Source organism: Myotis yumanensis, unplaced genomic scaffold (assembly GCF_028538775.1).
Source record: "Myotis yumanensis isolate MYYU_CA2020_CCGP unplaced genomic scaffold, mMyoYum1.0.hap1 SCAF_14, whole genome shotgun sequence".
Lineage (NCBI taxonomy): Eukaryota > Metazoa > Chordata > Mammalia > Chiroptera > Vespertilionidae > Myotis > Myotis yumanensis.
In genome coordinates, this window is record NW_027223765.1 from 58,186,548 (window position 1) to 58,207,393 (window position 20,846).

Sequence of the window (20,846 nt, forward strand, 5' to 3'; positions counted from 1 at the left end):
AACTCTGCAAGGGCAGGCATCTTGCTCTATTCTGACCATTATAATAGTCCCTCCTTATCCATGGTTTCAGTTACCCATGGTCAACTGTCGTCTGAAAATATTGGATACTAGAGGCCCTGTGCACGAATTTGTTCACCGGTGGGGTCCCTCGGCCTGGCCGGTGATCAGGCCCCTCTCGCCTGATCGGGGCCAATGGAGGCCGGCCAGCCAGGGAGGGACCACAGGAGGGCTCCAGGACATGTCTGGCCCATCTCACCCAGTCTCAATTGGGCCCATCGGGGCCAGGGAGGGACCAGGGGGGGAGGAGGGGCACGATGTGTCTGGCCTGTCTCGCCCAGTTCCAATTGGCTGTATCCCAGCAGCAAGCTAACCTGCCGTTTGGAGTGTCTGCCCCCTAATGGTCAGTGCGCATCATAGTGACTGGTGGAACGGTTGAACAAACAGTTGAATGAATGGTCGGACACTTAGCATATTACAATTTTATTATATAGGATAATTATTCCAAAAATAAACAATTCAAAAGTTTTAAATTGCATACAATGCTAAACTCTCCTGCTGCCCCTCTCCATCCCACCCAGAATATGAATTATCCTTTTGTCCAGTGTATTCATGCTGTATATGTTACACTAGAGGCCTGATGCATGAACTTCATGCAGGGGCTCAGCCCTTGCAGGCGTGACGGCTTGCCTTGGCCCTCACAGCCCTGGCTTCATCAGGAAGATTGTCCAGAAGAACGACTGGAAGGTTGTCCGGCTGTCTGGTCTAATTAGTGTATTACACTTTTATTATAATAGATGTTCATTAGTTACTTATAGTCGTCTTGGTCATCAGATTGACTGTAAGGATATCAAAATACTTGCACACTTAATAATGCCCCCAAAATGCAAGAGTAGTGATGCTGGCAATCCAGATTTGCTGAAGAGATGCTATGGGGTGCTTAGAACATATGGATAGGGTTTAGTTCTACTCATGGTTTTCAGCATCCATGGGGGGTCTTAGAGCATATCTGCCCTGGATAGAGAGGGACTTCTATATATGTTCTTTCCTGTACATACATGCCCAAATAAAGTTTAATTTATAAATTCAGCTCAGTAAGGGATTAGCAACAAATAATAAAATAGAACAATTATAAAAATATCTACACTAATAAAAGAGAAACATGGTAATTAGCATATGACCGCTACCCTTCCCATTGGCTAATCAGCATATCCTTATGCAAATTAACTGTCAGCCAAGATGGCGGCCGGCAGCCATGCACTGAAGCGAACAGGGAGGCTTGCTTGCTCCAGTGACTGCGGACTCCAACGTTCCCTGCCTCACTTGCCGGCCTCTCAGCTGCAACTCTAAGCAACTATGTTGCAAATATAGAAGCTAAACAAAACCCCAGAAACCTGCATTAGTCAGCCAGGCTTCAGCCAGCCGGACCGCAACATTGTATCAAATACAGAAGGTAAAGGCCAGAAACCTGCTTTCAGCAGTGAGGCCTCAGAACTAAAGCTGGCCCAGAATAGAAAAAAAGAAAGAAAGAAAGAAAGGACCGGTTGGGAGCTTCAGTCAACCCACCAGCCTGAAAACAGCCCTCAGCCCCTCACCCAGACTGGCCAGGCACCCCAGTGGGGACCCCCACCCTGATCCAGGACACCCTTCAGGGCAAACCAGCTGGCCCCCACCCATGCACCAGGCCTCTATTCTATATAGTAAAAGGGTAATATGCCTCCTGGCACCGGGATCAGGGTGACAGGGGGCAGCGCCCAAACCCCCTGATCACCCTGCGGCTCTGTGTGTGACAGGGGGCGGGGCCACAACCTCCCTATCTGCCCTGCTCTGTTCATGACAGGGGAAGGGACCCCAACCCCCTGATCAGCCCTGCTCTGTGCCTGATAGGGGGGAGCTCCCCAATCCCCTGATCGCCCTGCAGCTCTGTGTGTGACAGGGTGCGGCGCCCCAACCCCCCCCCCCCCCCACGGGCCCTGCTCTGTGTGAGACAGGGTAGAGCCATAACCTCTCCATTGGCCCTGCCCTGAGTGTGACAGTGGCGGCACCCAACCCCCTGATCGGCCCTGCTCTGTGGGTGATAGAGGGTGGTGCCCCAACCTCCCTCCACAGGCCTTGCTCTGTGTGTAACAGGGTAGAGCCATAACCTCCCCATTGGCCCTGCCCTGAGTGTGACAGGGTGCAGCGCCCCAACCCCCTGATCCGCCCTGCTCTGTGTGTGACAGGGGGCGGTGCCCCAACTCCCCTATCGGCCCTACTCTGTGCATGACAGTGGGGAGCTCCTCAACCCCCTGATGGGCCCTGCTCTGTGCGTGATGGGGGGAGCTCCCCAACCCCCTGATTGACCCTGCTCTGTGCGTGACAGGGTAGGAAGCCCCAACCCCCCTGATGGGCCCTGCTCTGTGCGTGACAGGGGGTGGCACTGCAACCTCCCCATCAACCCTGCCTTGAGTGTGACAGGGGGCGGTGCCCCAACCCCCCAATCGGCCCTACCCTGAGTGTGACTGAGGGTGGCATCGCAACCTCCCAATCCGCCCTGCTCTGTGCATGACAGGGGGTGGCGCCCCAACTCCCCAATCGGCCCTGCTCTGAGCCTGACCAGGGGCTGCACCTAGGGATTGGGCGTGCCCTCTGCCACCCGGGAGCAGGCCTAAGCCAGCAGGTCGTTATCTTCCGAGGGGTCCCAGGATGCGCGAGGGCACAGGCCGGGCTGGGGGACCCCCCTCTCCCCCTCCCCCAGTGCACAAATTTTTGTGCACCGGGCCTCTAGTCCTATATAATAAAAGGCTAGTATGCAAATTGTCCCCTCAACTGGGAGTTCAACCAGGGGGCTGGCTGGCCAGCCAACCACCTGCTGCCCCTCCCCCCATCTGGCCCACCCTGATCACCCGAATTGGGGTGGGCCACCAGACCCCACCCGTGCATGAATTTATGCACCCGGCCTCTAGTACTGTAATAAAAGTTATGTCAGTGCAGTCTGTCTTTTTCTCAAAATACCTTAATGTGCTGCAGTCACCTTTTCACTCACAGGGGAGCTGCCCCAGTTATGAAGGGGAAGGAAAACGGTGGCCTTCAACGGGAGGATGAAGAGAGGGGGATAATTTAGGGAGAGACTTAAGACCTCGCTGCTGTCTTTTCCTCTGATCACCAAAATCAGTGGACTCTCAGGGACTTTCTACATCCTGGCTTGCTGAGCAGGAAGGGGCTCCAATTAAGCATGCTCCTGAGTGATCAGATTAGGAAGCGGCCCATCTTTAACTTTCTTCCTAGGGAAAGGAATGGGGAGCAAATTGCTCTCGTCCCACGGGCAGTTCACAGAGCAGCTCGCTGTGCTCAGGTTTCGGAAGGGAGGTGTCTCCAACATCCAGGCTTCCCCGTCTGCATCTTTTGTCTGCATCTTTTGCTCGAGTACATTAGTTCCTTTGTCTCAGGCCCCTCTCCAGGCCCCCTTCTCTCACTTGCCAGGACTGTTTCTCAGTGCTGTGTCTGAGGCTGGGCTGCATCCCAGCATCTGGAACAAATCTTTTGTTATGATGAAATAGCAGGACTCTTGGATCCTGATCCCTTCTCAGCTGTTAACTTGTTATTTGGTTCCTTGGTAATTTTCAGCTTAACCTGCCTCCTCTCCTGCCTGTTTCTCACTAATATCAGTTTCATACTGGAAGCTGAATTTCACACATACCACCTCCGCAACCGTGAGTGAGATGGTTAGATTAACGCCTGTTTCTTCACTACTCTCCCAGCGTGTAATAGAGGCACATGTGTGGGTTCCTGTGCTCACCTCCCAGACTTGTGTGATTTTCCTTTGGTTCAGTGGTCATGCACCCCCCACAACCTAATACCCTCCAGATGGTGAGAATATCATGTTGCTCATTTCACATGAGAAAGCCATGCCCCACCCTCTTACTCAAGTTGCATTCAAATCTAATTTCCTGTGAGGGGAGCTTCCCAGCCCCTGTCACAGCTGTCAAGGTTACAATGCTATTTCCCAGCTGGGCCAGTGGCAGCCAGCAGGCACCAGACAGCTGTGTGCTGGCATGGAAGTCACAGTCCCCTCCCGCAGCCCTAACTGTGACTCCTGCCACTGCCAGGGTCAATGCTGGATACACGGTATTGTTCTCTGAACAAGAAGAGTTGTCAGCTTATCACTTTATAAAATACTAGTAGCCCGGTGCACGAAATTCGTGCACTGGGGTAGGGGGGGAGGAAAGGGGCCCCTCAGTCTGGCCTTCACCCTCTCCAATCTGAGGCCCCTCAGGGAATGTCTAACTACCTGTTTGTGCCCACACTTTTAACAGATAACAGCCCCATTGTTGTTCCTTTCTTATGCTTAAAACCATTGGAATTAGTAGGTATTCAAAGTGTGTATACATTTTGGGGGGACACCCTGTATATCTCTAGTCAGCGGTGAAAGAAACCAACAGCAGATTTGGAACCCCCAGACAGGGAACCTCGCTCACTCCCCACATGTCTCCCCACTTCACTTTCCACCTTCGTGGGCAGCAGGAGAATCAACGTTTTTTCTCATTAATTCAGAAAAGCACGTCCTGTCACCTGCTGCCCGGCAGGAGTGCGCTAGGCCCCAAGCAAGCAAGGCTTAGTCAGGGCAGCCTTCGCTCATGGGTGCTGGCACCCAAAGTGCACATTCCTTCTCTACAGTCGCCCCGACTATCCCACTGTTTCACTGAGAGGATGGAATTCCTCTCTGCCTCTGGGCTCTTGATCTTGAACACTGACCAAAGGCACCTCAGCGAGGGCCGCCTGCACCCACCAGGTGTGTCTGTCTGCACCTGCTCCTGCCTCAGCACCTTCATTAACTCCCCAGAGGTGATCTCGTAGCTGCATTGGCCTCCATGGGAACAGGGCATCACCACTCTGCCCTCTCACTGTCATCTCACAGGCGCCCACTCTCAGCACCCAGAACACCCAGACACTCTCCAAAGGACGTGAGGGCATCAAAGGGGATGTGTGCACATCCTGTGGGGGTGTTAGGCATGCTGGGTTGATGGAAGTGCAGTGGAGAGGCGGGGGGAACTTGTGCACGCCTTGGTTTGCAACTGTTGCAGGCGCGGGAGGGTGACAGTGTGCTGGGGGCTGTTCGCATGCCAGGGGGGATGTGCACACCAGAGGCCTCTGGCTTTGCAGATCCGCAAACCCTCGTGGTGTGGCCAGGAGGACGTCAGCCTGGCCCACCACGGTGGCTGTCCCTGCGATCCTGCACCTTCTGGGCCAGGAGGCGGATCTTGCGCAGCCACTCCTGGGCGCTGATGGCCTGCAGGCGCTACTTCAGCTCAGCCTGAAGGCTCTGCTTGGAGCGCTCACAGCTGTCACCACTGCCATGTGGGGAGTACCGGCTGCCCTCCGCTGGCCTGCCTCCCCTGTCCAGAGGCTCTCTGCACTGCTCACCTGCCCAGAGTGACTGGGGCTGGGTGGAAGCCAGGTGTCGTGCCCTGCCCAACCCCAGCTGATCCGCCCCTGTGCGAGCTGCCACCCCTCTGGGAAGGGTCACGGATCCGGGTCCCGGGACCACGGACAGTCTCAAGCCCTGCCCCCGACCCTGCAGGGTCACAGATCCGTGTCTTGGTCCTGTGGACAGCCTCAAGCACTGCCCCCCGCCCAGCAGGGTCACAGATCCAGGTCTTGGTCCCGTGGACAGCCTCAAGCACTGCCCCCTGCCGACCAGGGTCACAGATCCATGTCTTGGTCCCGTGGACAGCCTCAAGCACTGCCCCCCCCCACCCCCCACCCCCCCGGCAGGGTCACAGATCCGGGTCCTGGGACCACGGACAGCCTCAAGCGCTGCCCCCCGCCAGCCAGGACATGGATCCAGGTCCCAGACCATGGACAACCTCAAGCACTGGTCCCCGCCTGGCAGGGTCACAGATCTGGGTCCTGGAATGTGGACAGCCTCAAGCACTCCCCCCCACCCAGCAGGGTCACAGATCAGGGTCCCGGACTGTGGACAGCCTTTCCCGCTGCTGCCTGCCTTCAGTATGCAAATTAGCCGCCATCTTGTTGCTTCAGGGTGGGGGTCCCCACTGGGGTGCCTGGCCAGTCTGGGTGAGGGGATGATGGCTGTTTTCAGGCTGGCGGGCAACTGAGGCTCCCAACCTCTCCTTTTTTTCTTTTTTTTTTTGATTCTGGGATTTATTTACTTTCTATGGCTGTCACTGGAGCTGAGAGCTGGTTTTAGCTCTGAGGCTCGGCTCCAGCTCTGAGACCTCCGCTGCTGAAAGCAGGGATCTGGGTTTGTTTGGGTTCTATAATTGTAACACTGTTGCGATCCTGCTGGCTGAAGCCCGGCTGGCTGAAAGCAGGTTTCTGGGGAATGTTTACCTTCTATATTTGCAACAATGTTTCTTAGAGTTGCAGCTCAGAGGTCGGCAGCAGCAGGCGGGAACCTTGGCTCCCTCCATCACTGGAGCAAGCAAGCCTCCCTGTTCACTTCAGGGGCCTGGCTGCCAGCCGCCATCTTGGTTGGCAGTTAATTTGCATATCTCCCTGATTAGCCAATGGGAAGTGTTCGGGGCCATGGTCAATTTGCATCTTTCTCTTTTATTAGATAGGATAACATATTGTGCCTGCTCATGTTTTGAAATGTTCCAACCATTTACTGTCTGTTTTTTTTTTTTTTTTTATAAGTTTAGGAATAGCTTTACCTTGTATTCTTTCCAGGAGACCCGGAGAACCCAGGAGTTTACATGCCGTGCTGCCCCCCAAGCTCTGGATCCACCTGGCCGTGGTGGCCTGCGGCAACCGGCTGGAGGAGACGCTGGTCATGCTGAAGTCAGCCGTGCTCTTCAGCCACAGGAAGATGCACTTCCACATTTTCACAGAAGAATCTCTGAAGCCCGAGTTTGATAAGCAGGTGAATTTGCAGATATTGCAGCATAACATGTGCCGAGTCAGCTGGGCTGCATTTTGGGAAAAGCATATATTGTTCACAGATGTATTTTGCTGCACATTCAACTGTGTGACTCTGTACCTTTGACTCTGCGCCTCACTGTTATCTGTAACACGGGGTGTCAGAGCCAGCAGGAGCTCTGCTCAGCACTGCTGCTCTGAGTTGTTGTGAGTCCATGTATTCTTCTCAACTCTTCCCGACTATGCCAGGGCTGGTTCCTTCTCTAACCCTGCCCACTACACTCACTGTTGGGAACTTAAGCCAAGTCTCCCTTTATCCTCTGCTCACTAGACAGCAGGTCAATTCTTTCTTGGTGGCAGGGCGGACAGAGAAGCCATGAGAGGTTGTGGGTGCACTAGTAGAAGGATGAGTCTTTATTGCAGGAGCCAGTGGCCACATAACCATCAGACAAGACAGTCCTCACAGCAAAGCCAATACAGGCAGGCAGCCGCACACCAGTTGGTGAATACATGTCTTTCCCATAAAGCAGCATCTGTCTCTGTACCCACAGCTGTTATCTGAGCAGCTGCACGCTGCCTCTAAACCTAAAGCTTCACACAGCAATAGCACTGCCTCTCCCTTAGAGCTGCAGCCTCATGGCCTCTCTGGCTCAGCAGCTTCTCCTGTCTCTCTGCCCAGCACACTGGCGGGGTAACATGGCAGCTGTATTTGAGCTCTCTGTGAGCTCCTAGCCTTCCATCTTGGCAGCACCAGCTCTCAGCTCCGTCTGAGCTCTCCTCTCTCCTGCACACGTAGGAGCTACATTCTCTCTGCCTACCGCCTCTCCTTCTCTGAGCTCTCTAGCCTCTGCTCTGCCCAGCTGCTCTCTTACAGACTAACTGGTCAGTAGCCTGTATATTACTCCAGAGATAAAGCAGGCTAGCTGACAACAGTGACATCAATCATTTGGGTTACAGAAGGGCCCAGTATACCATACATCCTTACACCCGCTCATGGTGTCTTGGCCTTGGGCACTCCAACTAGGCTTATACCAGAACAGCCTTGAACATCCCAGTGTATGAATAACAAGGCCTCTGTGCTCTCACTGGTGTGGCTCCCACAGGGGTGATTACACCTGTAGATGGAAGCATCGTGAGGATGAAATGAAATGATGCACTGAAAGCATTTGCCACAGAGCTAGATCCCTCTTGGAATTATGAACATTGTTCTCACTCAGGAGACGGATAGTTTATGTTCATCGATGTGCTATGTAGTATATGTTATAAATAAGTAATATATGTTAGTTAAAATAAATTCAAACAATATAGGGCTTATAAACTAAATGTGCAGTCTTTGCTACCTTTCAGTCCTACCTAAGAAAGTATCAGAATTAGCAATTTAGAGTGATTCTTTTTTTAAAAAAAAAATTTTATTGATTTTTTTACAGAGAGGAAGGGAGAGGGATAGAGAGCTAGAAACATCGATGAGAGAGAAACATTGATCAGCTGCCTCCTGCACACCCCGTACTGGGGATGTGCCCTCAACCCAGGTACATGCCCTTGACTGGAATTGAACCTGGGACCCTTTAGTCCACAGGCTGACGCTCTATCCACTGAACCAAACCGGTCAGGGCCAGAGTGATTCTTTTATATGTCCCCCACTCCCCCATATACAGGTGTGTATGTGTGTTTATCTGTGGACCGGTGCATGAAATTCATGCATGGGAATAGGGGGTTTCCTCAGCCCAGCCTGCACCCTCTCCAATCCAGGATATACCTCTCACAATCCTGGACTGCTGGTTCCTGATCGCTCACCTGCCTGCCTGCCTGGTTGCCCCTAACTGCCCCCTGCTGCTGGCCTGATTGCCCCTCACTGTCTCTGCATGCCAGCCTGATTGCCCCTAACTGCCTCCCCTGCCAGCCTGGTCACCCCTCACTGTCTCTGCATGCCGACCTGATTGCCCCCAACTGCCCCCTCCCAGCTGGCCTGGTTGCTCCTAACTGCCCCCCCCCCACCGGCCTGGTCACCCCTTACTGCCCCCCTCTACTGGCCTGGTTGCCCCCAACTGCCCCCTTCTGCTGGCCTGGTCACTTCTAACTGCCTCCCCACCAGCTTGGTTGCCCCAAACTGCCCTTCCCCACAGGCCTAGTTGCCCTTCACTGCCCCCTGCCAGCCTAATCGCCCCCAACCCCCCCCCCCCCCGCCAGCCCCTAACTGCCCCCCCCCACCAGCCTGGTTGCCTCTTACTGCCCCCCCCCCCCCTGCCGGCCTGGTCGCCCCACTCTGCCAACCTTGTTAGCCTGGTCCACCATCACAGCCCCCCCCCCACTCCCCTACTGGCCTGGTCGCCCCACGCAACCTGCTGTTCAGTCGTTTGGTTGTCCCTCACTAACCCCCTGTCGGCCTGGTCATAGGCAGCCATCTTGTGAGGGCACGAGGGTCAATTTGCATTTTACCACTTTATTATATAGGATGTAATAGTATATAGGCACATAATGCATGCATATTTATGTACCCAACTTAACATATATTTCTTTTACAAAATCAGGATTATCTCTCAGAGTTCTCCTGGAACTTGCTTTTCCTCCCCAGGTCAGGATCCCTACATTCCTGCATCATCCTTTTTGGTGACTACCTAGTAGTTAATTATGTGGCTGAGCCATCATTTATTTGACTGTTTCTGTGCTGAGGAAGGAATAGTAGTTCTCTAGCCAGCACATGAGGAGCGCGTGGGAAACGCCCCTCCGCAGTCCCGCAGCGTGTTCATGCAGAGCAAGCTTTGTTTTCCCTGAAAGTCTGTGAGTTTCGGATGCCTCGCTTGCTCTGCACGGGACCTGCTTACTGAGCCCGCAGTGCTGCCGCCTGCCACGAGGGGCCGCTGGTGAGACACGCCCAAGCAGCAGGTTGGGCAGAGAAAGGCTAGTAACAGGAAGCTGGAAAATGTTTCCTAAAGAAAAAACCACCGTCACATCTTCACCAAGAGAAGCCAGGGGAACAGATATTCTTGGGGCTTTGAATATGTTTGCAAAATGCCTTGAAAACTGAGTCAGGGTACAGGGGGGGCGGGGGGAGGAGAAAAATCACGGAAACATGCATAGCTGGTCGGAAGCTGTGGTCTGGAAATGATGGAAGTCATAATAAGCATTTGTCAAGGGTTTATGGTTGACTATTACTTAATCCTCATAACAACGCTTTATAAAGGTAACAATCATGTTCCTATTTTACAAACTAAGTGACAAAATCTCGTGGCCTTTGTGAGCTTCAGTTTTCTCATCTGCACCTTGGGGCCAGCGGAACTGATGGCAGAGATGACAGATCTGTGACGGAACCGGCCAGGCCAGGCTGTAGTGGCTGCTCCCAGAGAATCCCAGAGCTGTCTCTAGTGCAGACCAGCCGTGCTCTGGTGCACCTGCCAGAGCCTGCGGCCTCCAAGCCCTGGGTCTCCACTCCAGGAGAAGAGACAGCACATCACAACTGCTTTTTAGTCCCTCCGCTTGACAGTGACACGTCTTCTCTGCACCCATTCATTGTCTAGAAGTGTTGTGAGGGGCTGAGAAGCACTCTGTGCAGGAAGGGAGGACACTGGCTGTGGGCAAACACTAGCCACGTCTTGTACAACACCCGCTGGACAAGTGCTTCCTGAGTCCCTCCTCGTGCAGGGAGCTGGGGCGTGAGCATGGAGCCAAACACAACCTAAACTTCCACTTCAGACAAGGCCAGGAGGAGGGGGTTGTGGCTGTGTGACCACGTATGTGGGCAGGTGGTATTTTTCAGAGGCCGCAGTGTCCCACCTTCTCATTCACACCCTCTATTTCCCTCCTACACGGACGCAGCGTGTCTGTGTGACCAATGGCACAGGGAAGAAGTGATGCTATCCCACTTCAGAATTAGATTAAAAAAGGCGCGACATCTCCCTTCTTTGCATTCTCTTTCTGTCCTGACCCCTTCCTCTGGGGGAGTCAGCTGCTGACAGGCAGGTCAAAGAGGCCACAGCTCAGGAAGGAAGGCTCCTGGCACGCGCACGCGGGGGGTAAACCTGGGGACGGAATCCCTGCTCCATGCAGCCTGCAGATTGATATAAAAGAAAACGGGGGTCCTTTCCCCACTGAATGCTGGGGGTGGAAGCCTTACAACATCTCAAGGAAAAGAATTTTCTGAGTCTAGCCTGGGAGAATGAGTGATTTTTATTTGCATGGGTTTCCTTAGTCCAGTCATAGAAGTGGAGCTGGGGCCTCAGTGAAGCTAGAAGCAACGCCAGTGGCCAGAGTTTATTTCCATGTTGCAGCCAGGGCCTCTTCAGCATTAAGCTGGCTGAAGTCCATTAGTCCAGTGTGTGGGGTCCTCATGGCCATGGGTAATGGGGGTGAATGCAAGGGAGCCCCACAAACCCAGAGTCACCCAACTCCCAGGAGTCCCAAGAGCAGTAAAAGCACAAGAGAGTGAACTCCTTTGTTCAGGGGAGTAAATAGCCCAAATTTTGAGCCCTTACAGTGGCCACACCCATGCTGACCTTTGTTCTCAGCTGTGACTGACAGCAAGCACCTTCCCTAGTCCCCCCAGCTTCACTGGGCATGCAGCTGCCTCCCCTCTGTTGGCCACTAGGGAGTGTGAAACGGCAGTTCCTGGTGAAGCTCCCGGGTGACATGCCTGTAGTATCTGGCCTTCGCTCTGCTCCTTCCTGTTATTAATAACCAGCTAATGGCGCCAGGTCAGGATGATTGTAGCTCCAGCCATTGGGCTGTAACCTCACAAGAAGCCTTGAGCCAGAACAACGCAGCTCGAGGATTGCTGACCCTGAGGAACTATCTGAGATAAATGCTTTTGGTGTTGAGCTACTAAGTTTGTTATAAGGCAATAGGCAATACATACACATCTACATACGTAATATGTATATTTATATAAAATAGGGTATGAGACATGTAATGATATGTGACATCTGAGCCTCGGTCATAGAAAGGAGACGGCTCTGCTTGGTTCTTCTCGGGATGCCTGCCCCAGAGCCTGGCCACTGCACTGTGATGAAGCCCAGCTAGCCTGCATGGGAGACAACACACAGCGGTCCACGCAGAGAGGGACCGAGTCCCAGCCAGTAACTCCCCTCTCCCGTCAGACATGTGAGCAAGCGAGCCTCCAGGTGATTCCAGCTCTCCCCTTCCAGGCTTCCAGTTGAGGCCCAGATACTGTGGAGCTGGGTCAAGCTGTCCCTTCTGGGCCTGTCTACACTTCTGGACCAGGGGACCCATGAGCATAATAGATAAAAAATTACTAAGTTTTGGGGTAATTAGGAGCAAATTATATGGATGAAATCATTGTAGATACGTGTGAAGTTGTGCCACATTTTGAATTTCCTGATGCCTTTACCCATTTGATGGCTCATTTCCTCAGGGCTTTGTTAGACCAGTGAAGTGCAACTAAATGAAGGAAATTATACTTGGGTGTTAAAAGTTGGGCAGGACCTATGGTGTCACCCGTTTTTTTCATACTCGGACTGTGGTGCCAGTTTTGATTTAAAATCTTGGCTCTTACACAGTCACTGAATTCTCAGTTCCAATGTCTTTGTAGTAAAGGGTGAGCCACACCCATGGTAGATGGACACACAAAGGGGACAAGTGATGCTTGCTCTGCAGAGGGTACCTGTGCGGTGGGTCAGGTCATCTGTATGTCCTCTCATTCTGCAAAGATTCTTGGAACATCTAGACGTGGGGCAGTGTGTTAGCCGAGGGTCAGCAGCGGGTTTTTCCTCAGCCACAGGGAAGGTGGAGGGCAGGTTATGCCACTGCTCAGAGTTGTAAGTGCCAACGCAGAGCATTGTGGGAATATCCAAAGTTTCTTATAATAACTTCCTGGGAAGTGCAAAGTCACATACCTCAGGGTAAAAAAAAAAAAAAGCTACTCGCCATCATTATTCCTTTGGAAGTTGCGTTGTGGGTGAGCTTTATTTAAGTAGAATTTACTTTAAATCTGCTTAAATACAATAGATATGGTGATTCTTACCATCTACATTGTAGATCTTTAATATTTTAAAGTTTTATTTATCTTTGTCATTTCCTGAAATAGAAGCTGAAAATGGCAGCTGGTTGATTTCCTGGACTCTCCAGGAAGCTTGGGATCAGACATGTGATTTAGGTTTGGCTCCTCTTTGCTCCTGCCCCAGACTCAGTATTAGAAAATAGTGGGACACAGAAAGGGGAATGGCCACCAATCCATTCTGGCAGGGACAGTGGGGCAGCGACAGCCCGTGTGTGTGTGTGTGTGTGTGTGTGTGTGCGCTCGCGCGCGCGTGTGTGTGTCTTTGCCATGGAGGAAGTGTCAATAGGAGTGTCCAATGTTTGCAATCAGCAGCTATTCCTACATGCAGAGTGAAAATGTAAATGGCCTGAATATTTTATTTAAAAGACATAGACTGACAAAGGTGGATAACCTTCCAGAAGACAGGATGGTAAGGATCAAGTTGTTAAGGAAACCAGTGGACCCGGGACCTCCTGCTGCCCCTCCAGGGCTGACGGTGGGTGCTGTGCAGGCACCACTGCTCTGGGGTCTGCCAGCATGTGCTGGCTGCTGGGCCCCATTGCCCTGGATGGTTAGCCCTGTCTCAGTCCGGAGGTGTCTGTGCAGTTGTACTGAGTATCTGTCCTGCAGTGGGTCTGATTGGTCAGGCCCTTCATAAGTCAGTTGTCAAATACTTTGACTATCACTCCTACTCTTTCTCATTCTGAGATTTCTCTCCTGAATATCCATCCTTCAAAAAAATTATTGATTAATTTTTAGAGAGAGAAAGGGGGGAGATGGAGGGAGACATTGATTTGTTCACTTATTTATACATCATTGGTTGCTGCTTGTATGTGTCCCAACCCAGGATTGAACCCACACCTTGGCACGTCAGACGATGCTCTAACCAACGGAACTACCTGGCCAGAGCCCAAATAGCCATCTTTTTTTTTTTTTTTTTTCAAAAACAAGCATTTATTTTTTTTAATATTTATTGTTCAGATTATTACAGTTGTTCCTCCCCCCCCTCATAGCTCCCCTCCGCCCAGTTCCCACCCAACCCTCTGCCCTTACTCCCTCCCCCGCCACTGTCCTCATCCATAGGTGTACAATTTTTGTCCAGTTTCTTCCCCCACCCCCACACCCCTTCCCCCCCGCCCCGATAATTGTCAGTCAACTCCCTTTCTATGCCCCTGGTTCTATTATATTCACCAGTTTATTCTGTTCATCAGATTTTTTATTCACTTGATTTTTAGATTCACTTGTTGATAGATATGTATTTATTGTTCATAATTTGTATCTTTACCTTTTTCTTCTTCCTCTTCTTAAAGAATACCTTTCAACATTTCATATAATACTGGTTTGGTGGTGATGAGCTCCTTTAGCTTTTTCTTATCTGTGAAGCTCTTTATCTGACCTTCAATTCTGAATGATAGCTTTGCTGGATAAAGTAATCTTGGTTGTAGGTTCTTGCTATTCATCCCTTTGCATATTTCTTGCCACTCCCTTCTGGCCTGCATAGTTTCTGTTGAAAAATCAGCTGACAATCGTATGGGTACTCCCTTGTAGGTAACTGACTTTTTTTCCTTTGACTTGATTCTTGGGATCCTCTTGTCTGCTGTTGGATCTCTGTATATTATTCTTTATTTCAGTCAGTGTATGCTTAATTTCTAGTTGGTCCTTTTTCATAACCTCGAGGGTCTCACTAAATTTATTGGCGGTTTCTAGAAAATTCTTGAAAAACCTTATAACCATGGTTTTGAACTCTATATCCAGTAGTTTGCGTTCCTCCATTTCTGTCACTTGTGATCTGTTTCTTTGTCTCTGCATTTTGGCCGCTTCCCTGTGTTGATAGAGTGGCTTTCTGTGCTAGGTGTCCTATAGGGCCAGAGGCTCAGCCTTCTCAATTACCTAAGGTGGACACTCTTGGTGCACCCCTTGTGGGCTTTGTGCATAGTCTTGTTGTAGTTAAGCCTTGATTGTTGTTGGTATCACTGGGAGGAATTGACCTCCAGGCCAATTGTCTGTGAGAATCAGCTGTGTCTACAGTGGGAGAACTTCTGTGCTGAAGACACCCTTCTGGGGCAAGACTTGCTTCAGTGAGGCTTTGGTGCTCACTGAGTCTGCCCCCTGAGTGTGTCCCTTATGGATCTGAGGAGTTGTAATCTGGATGGTCCCAATCTGACCACGGGGTACACAGGCTCTTGGATCTCTAAGGAGGTGCTAATTTAGCCTCTGCCTGAGGCTATCTAGCAGGAGCTACGAAGAGATCTTCAGATTCCCCTTCCTTGTTTGGGGTTTGGAGGTGCCCAGATGAGGCCCAGCTGTGAAGCAATGCAAGCTGCTGTGGGGCCTTGGGCCTTCTTTTGGATGTTCTGGGTCTCTCTGACCCAGCTGCAGTTTGTTAGGTAATTTTAGGTCTCAAAGGGCCAGCCCATTCATATGCAAAAGCCTCTGCTAGCAGCTTGGGTGGGGCAGGGTCTCAGGGAATCAACAGGGCGGAGCAAACAGCTATGGCTGCTCCTCAGCCCTGCCCTAAGAGGCCCCGGTTCTCAGTGTTCTGTCTCAGTGTCCCACGGTAATTGCTGCCAGCACCTCTGAGAGAAAACCGCCCTAGAGTTCTGCCCGATGCCAGACAGTCCAGTTTCTCCCCGTATGGGTCTGGGTCCCCAGAGACTCGCCCGGAACTGGAGTTCAGAGCAGTGGGGAGCTTGAGACTCCCTCCCGATTGAAAAAGACACCGGTGTCCTCCATTGCCAGCACTTTCTGAGTGTACGCGCCTCAGTACCTCTGCACTTTACTTCCGCACCTCCTCTGAGTCTCAGTGTGCTTTTCTCTTTCCTTCTAGTTGTAGAATTTCCACTCAGCCAGCTTTCCTGTGGTTCTGGATGATATCTGTTTTGTCTTTTAGTTGTATTTTTGAAGTGGTTGTGCGAGGCAGCAATTTCAGGTGTTTACCTATGCCGCCATCTTGGTTTCTCCCCAAATAGCCATCTTAACATTACAGATTTAAAGTGTTCCCAATAATCTGTCTTTTTTTGAAAACTTTTATATGACTATATAAGCAGTATATATACATTAGAAAAGAAGTCATGAAATTGTAAATGAAAAAAAATGCTCAGGGACAACAGTTCTGGTGTATTTAGTTATTTTTCTTTTTTCATGTTAACATCAGAAATAGGATCAGATCCTTCATTCTCTCTTGTCTAACTGATACTTAGACTGAATTACTTCTAAAATAGGGCCTGACCAACTTTTCCAGTGAGAGACAAGCTGGCAACTGTTTCAGGCTCTGTAGTCTGTACATCTCAGTCACTTACCTCTGCTTTTACTGTGGAAGCAGCCGTAGAAACATGTAAACAAATGGGTGTGGCTGTGTTTCAATAAGATCTTTATTTATAAACACTGGAATCTAAATTTCATGTGATTTTTCACATCACAAAATATTACTCTTGATTTTATTTTTTCAACTATTAAAATGTATGGCCACTTCCTTGTAGGTAACTAACTGTTTTTCTCTTGCTCCTTTTAAGATTCTCTCTTTGTCTTTTGCCCTTGGAATTTTAATTATGATATGTCTTGGTGTGGGCCTCTTTGGGTTCCTCTTGTTTGGGACCCTTTGTGCTTCCTGGACTTGTAAGTCTATTTCTTTCACCAGTTAGGGGAAGTTTTCTGTCATTATTTCTTCAAATAGGTTTTCAATATCTTGCTCTCTCACTTTTCCTAAAACCTAACTAAATATCATAACCATTATTTTCATGTCAGCACATATAGATCTACTTCATTCTAACTGTATAGTAGTCCATTGCATATTTCTATCATAATGAATTAGGAGCATTTAATTTGTTCCCAAGTGTGTATGTGGTTTTTCTTTCCTATCAAAATAGGTTTTGGTAAAAATTCTGTATCTTTGTCTTTGAGGATTTGTCCTTAGCACTTTCCCAATTTCCCTCTTGAAAGTTTATTCCATTCGTACTGTCCTCACCATGTTCACGTGTTTCCTGTCACCTTGCCACCTCTGGAAGTAGCAATGGTCTTTCCCCAGGGAGCATCGAAAGTGGTGACAAAGTTAGACTTTTTATGTATGTTTCTGGAATACATTCCATCTGACCATTCAGAAGCTCCAGATGGTTTCCATATTTCTGGGGATCTGATCACCCTCCCCTTGACTTTCATGTTTTTCAGTTACAGCAGTGGCCTGACTCGTATACGGAGAAGTTTGTCCACAGAATCTACCCCATCACATTTTCTGTGGGAAACCCCCAGGAGTGGAGGAAGCTGTTCAAACCCTGTGCTGCCCAGAGACTCTTCCTCCCGGTAGGAACCCCGTTTCAATGAAGTGCCGCTTGAGAGAGAGTTGCCCCTGGAAACGGAGTGGGATTAACCGGAGCACATTTAGAGGCATTTTACAGCTAAAAATGTGTCTCTTGGATCTGTCTGTAGTCACTGCTCTTAGTCTTCATGGTGTAGAGAGAGGGTCCCTGAGTTTGAAAGGTTGTCTTTCCTAAAGATTGAGGGGCTAAGAGCATCCAAAGCATGCTTTGAATGATGGGTCTTTCTGATGCACACCATTTACTAGCTCTGCAAACCTCATAGCTCCCCTGTTGTTCTGAACCTCAATTTGCTCTGTCAACTTGATCCTCAGTAAATATTAGCTTTGATTATTGTTATTTTTTCTTATAATAGTAACTACCACTAGATATAGCCAGGCTAGGGAATAATTCAGAAAAGGTTCAGAGTTTTGGTGCAGCCTTTTGATTTTGAATTTTTAAGGTAATTTCAATTTCATTTTTAAAAATACTAAATAGAAAAATTACTGAACTTATATCAAAACCAAGACTATTAAGGAACATAGTAAGAAAATAAAAGAGTAAAATAACCAGAAAACAGAGTGAGGTGGGACTGAAGGGCAGAGCTATGGGCTCTGGAGGCCCCGCTGAGCGTCTGCTCTGTGTGCAGGGCAGAGAGGGGCTGTGGACTGGTTTCTAGCATAGAAGTGGGATGATCTAACGTGTGGTTTAAAGAGGACACACTGGTCATTGCACACTTACTTAGCTGGATGAATCTCATTGATTGCTGAGGCCAATGAATGATGACTTGTGCTATAATGGTTGCTTTAGAGGTGGATTTAGAACCTACGTGAGAAATAGAATTTATAAGTTTTTATGACTGGTTTGTTGTAAGAGTTGAAGGGAAGTGAGGTAAGAGGGATTTCACCCAGATTTCTGATCTGAAAAGGTTTATCTGTTTGAAATTGCCAATATTCAGCTATTTATGACCTACAAAAAAGGGCCATTTCTTATGGTTCAGTCTACTAAGTGAATGGTGGTGATATTTAGAGATGGGAGAGTCTAGAGAAAAATCTGTTTTGGTAACAGGGGAGATGAATGTGAGTCATATTTTGATTTTGGGGTGCCTGGGAGGCATCCACAAAGGGAAGTCTTACCATCTGTTGGTCTGAAACCCTAAATGGCAGATGGGGTTTTTAGCATTTCTTACACAGAACCTGTGAGAAGAACAAGGCCAGATGGGATTATATTTGTTGTCAGAAGGGATTAAATGTATTAAAATGGGGGTAAGAAAAAACAACCTCAGATTGACACTAAATCTCTAGGTTGGTGATTTTAAAACTACCATTTAAGAAGGTGAGAAAAAAGTTGTTAGGTTTCTGCTTATTGTCTTCATTTTGTATTTACTGTTGGAAAATTGTCTCTCAAACCGAGCAACACATTTTTTCCCTGACCTTGAATTAAAAAAACAAACCTACCACATCATGGTTTTCATTCATCCAGCTATGTAAGTGTTCAATTTTCAATGACAAATGGGTTCTGGCATTCTGCTTTTGTAATAGAAACTAGAGGTCCTTAAAAATAATAGAGATTGTGATTGACAGGACAGTTCTCTTTTATGAGTCATCTCATAATAGCAGATTATGAACTTGACATTTTTGGACATCAGAGAGATGTAATTTGAAATAAAATTTAGGTGATGTTTTCCTTGAAATTCATCTCTATAAAACCAAATCAGGTGTGCTGCTAAAGCAGCACAGAGAAGACAGAAGCCCTAAAGTGTAAACATTCTGTAGGCGGTCGGACAGTTGACTGAGAAGCACAGTCTTACCCGTTTTCTGAAGGGAAAACCTACCTTACACCTGTGGAAGAAACCCCGTCTCAGGTAAGATTTTACTATGAGAATGATCAGAGCACAAGACTTTGCAACTCATGATTTTCAAGTGCAATCACTGGAATCTAAGTCTCAGCAAGTCAGGATATCTGAAGTCCTAAATATCAATGGACATTTACTTTTCTAGTTCTGTGAAGAATGGTCCTGAGAGCAAGACCATTACTGTGCACACTGAACTTCAGATAGCTCAATTAAGCCCTCCAAGCTGCAGGTAATTCAGAAGCTTAAAGTATTTAAAACAATCTGCCAATTGCAAATAAAAAAATGTTAATTAAATCGATCCTGGAGGACTTTTTTCTTTTCCATTAGTAAAGGAAATAATTGAGTTTCATGAATTCACATCACTTTTTCCCCACTTAATAAGAATTAGTGAGATGTTTATAATGGATTTATGTCTTACATTACACACTGTGCTTATTTGATTACAAAGACCTATGCCCTCAATAATGTACTCCACTGGGGATCCTAGAGATATGTAAAATATGACAGAGATCACCGGTTGGAGAGTCTGCAGATACTTGGTCATGTGAGTTAGGTTAAGGTAAGGCACTTTACAGGCCTCACCTAGGGAGAAAGGCTTTTTTAACCAAGTTTCAGTAAGTTACAAGATTATAATAATGTCTGGTGTCTTTCTGGCTCCCAGCACTTGCCTCAAGTACAAGCATCTATGTACAAGGAAGGAGATAGGGAATAATATAGTCAAGAGAAAAAGGATACAATTGCTTATAGCCTTGACCTATAAATTTGTCCTAAGAGTTTTCTTTAAAAAAAAAATATTTTATTGATTTTTTAACAGAGAGGAAGGGAGAAGGATAGAGAGTTAGAAACATCGATGAGAGAGAAACATTGATCAGCTGCCTCCTGCACACTCCCTACTGGGGATGTGCCCGCAACCAAGGTACATGCCCTTGACTGGAATAGAACCTGGGACCCTTCAGTCCACAGGCTGACTCTCTATCCACTGAGCCAAACCGGTTAGGGCAAGTTTTCTTTTTTTAATAATTAAAAAAATTTTTCTATTATAGTTGACATACATTATTATATGTTTCAGGTGTATACCTCATTGCTTAGACATTACATAACTTACCAACTGGCCATCCCAATAAATCTCATATCCATCTGACACCATACGTAATTATTAGAATATTATTGACTACATTCTCTATGCTGTACTTTACATCCCCATGACTATTCTGTAACAACCAATTTGTACTTCTAAATTCTTTCACCTTTTTCATCCATCCCCCCAGCTTCTCTCCTATCTGGCAAATGTTTTTTGTATCTATGAATCCATTTATGTTCTGCTTGTTTGTTTATTTTTTTTAGATTTAATTGTTGATAGATGTATATTTATTTTATTGTTCATATTTTTAATATTTTTTCTTCTTCTTCTAAAAGAAGACCCTTTGACATTATATGTAACACTGGTTTGGTGGTGATGAACTCCTTTAGCTTTTCTTGTCTGGGAAACTCTTTACATGCCCTTTGATTCTAAATGAGATCTTTGCTGGGTAGACTAGTCTTGGTTGTAAGGTCCTTGCTTTTCATAACTTTAAATATTTCTTGTCAATCCCTTCCAGCCTGCAAAGTTCCTGTTGAGAAATCAGCTGACAGTCCTTATAAGCAACTAACTGCTTTTCTTGTATTGCTTTTTAAAAAATATATATTATTGATTTTTTTTACAGAGAGGAAGGGAGAGGGATAGAGAGTTAGAAACATCGATGAGTGAGAAACATCGATCAGCTGCCTCCTGCACACCCCCCATTGGGGATGTGCCAGCAGCCAAGGTACATGCCCTTGACTGGAATCGAACCTGGGACCCTTGAGTCCGCAGGCT

General features: G+C 48.3%; 1 protein-coding gene across 1 annotated transcript in view; it reads left to right on the forward strand.

Moving 5' to 3' along the window:
* The window catches only part of GXYLT2 (glucoside xylosyltransferase 2), a 170,142-nt gene that overhangs the window by 48,373 nt on the left and 100,923 nt on the right, over positions 1-20,846 (forward strand). Inside the window, exons 2-3 of the mRNA XM_070433587.1 lie at positions 6,637-6,862; positions 17,012-17,143. Of these exons, the coding sequence (XP_070289688.1) occupies positions 6,637-6,862; positions 17,012-17,143 (358 nt within the window). The remainder of the gene's footprint in view (positions 1-6,636; positions 6,863-17,011; positions 17,144-20,846) is intronic.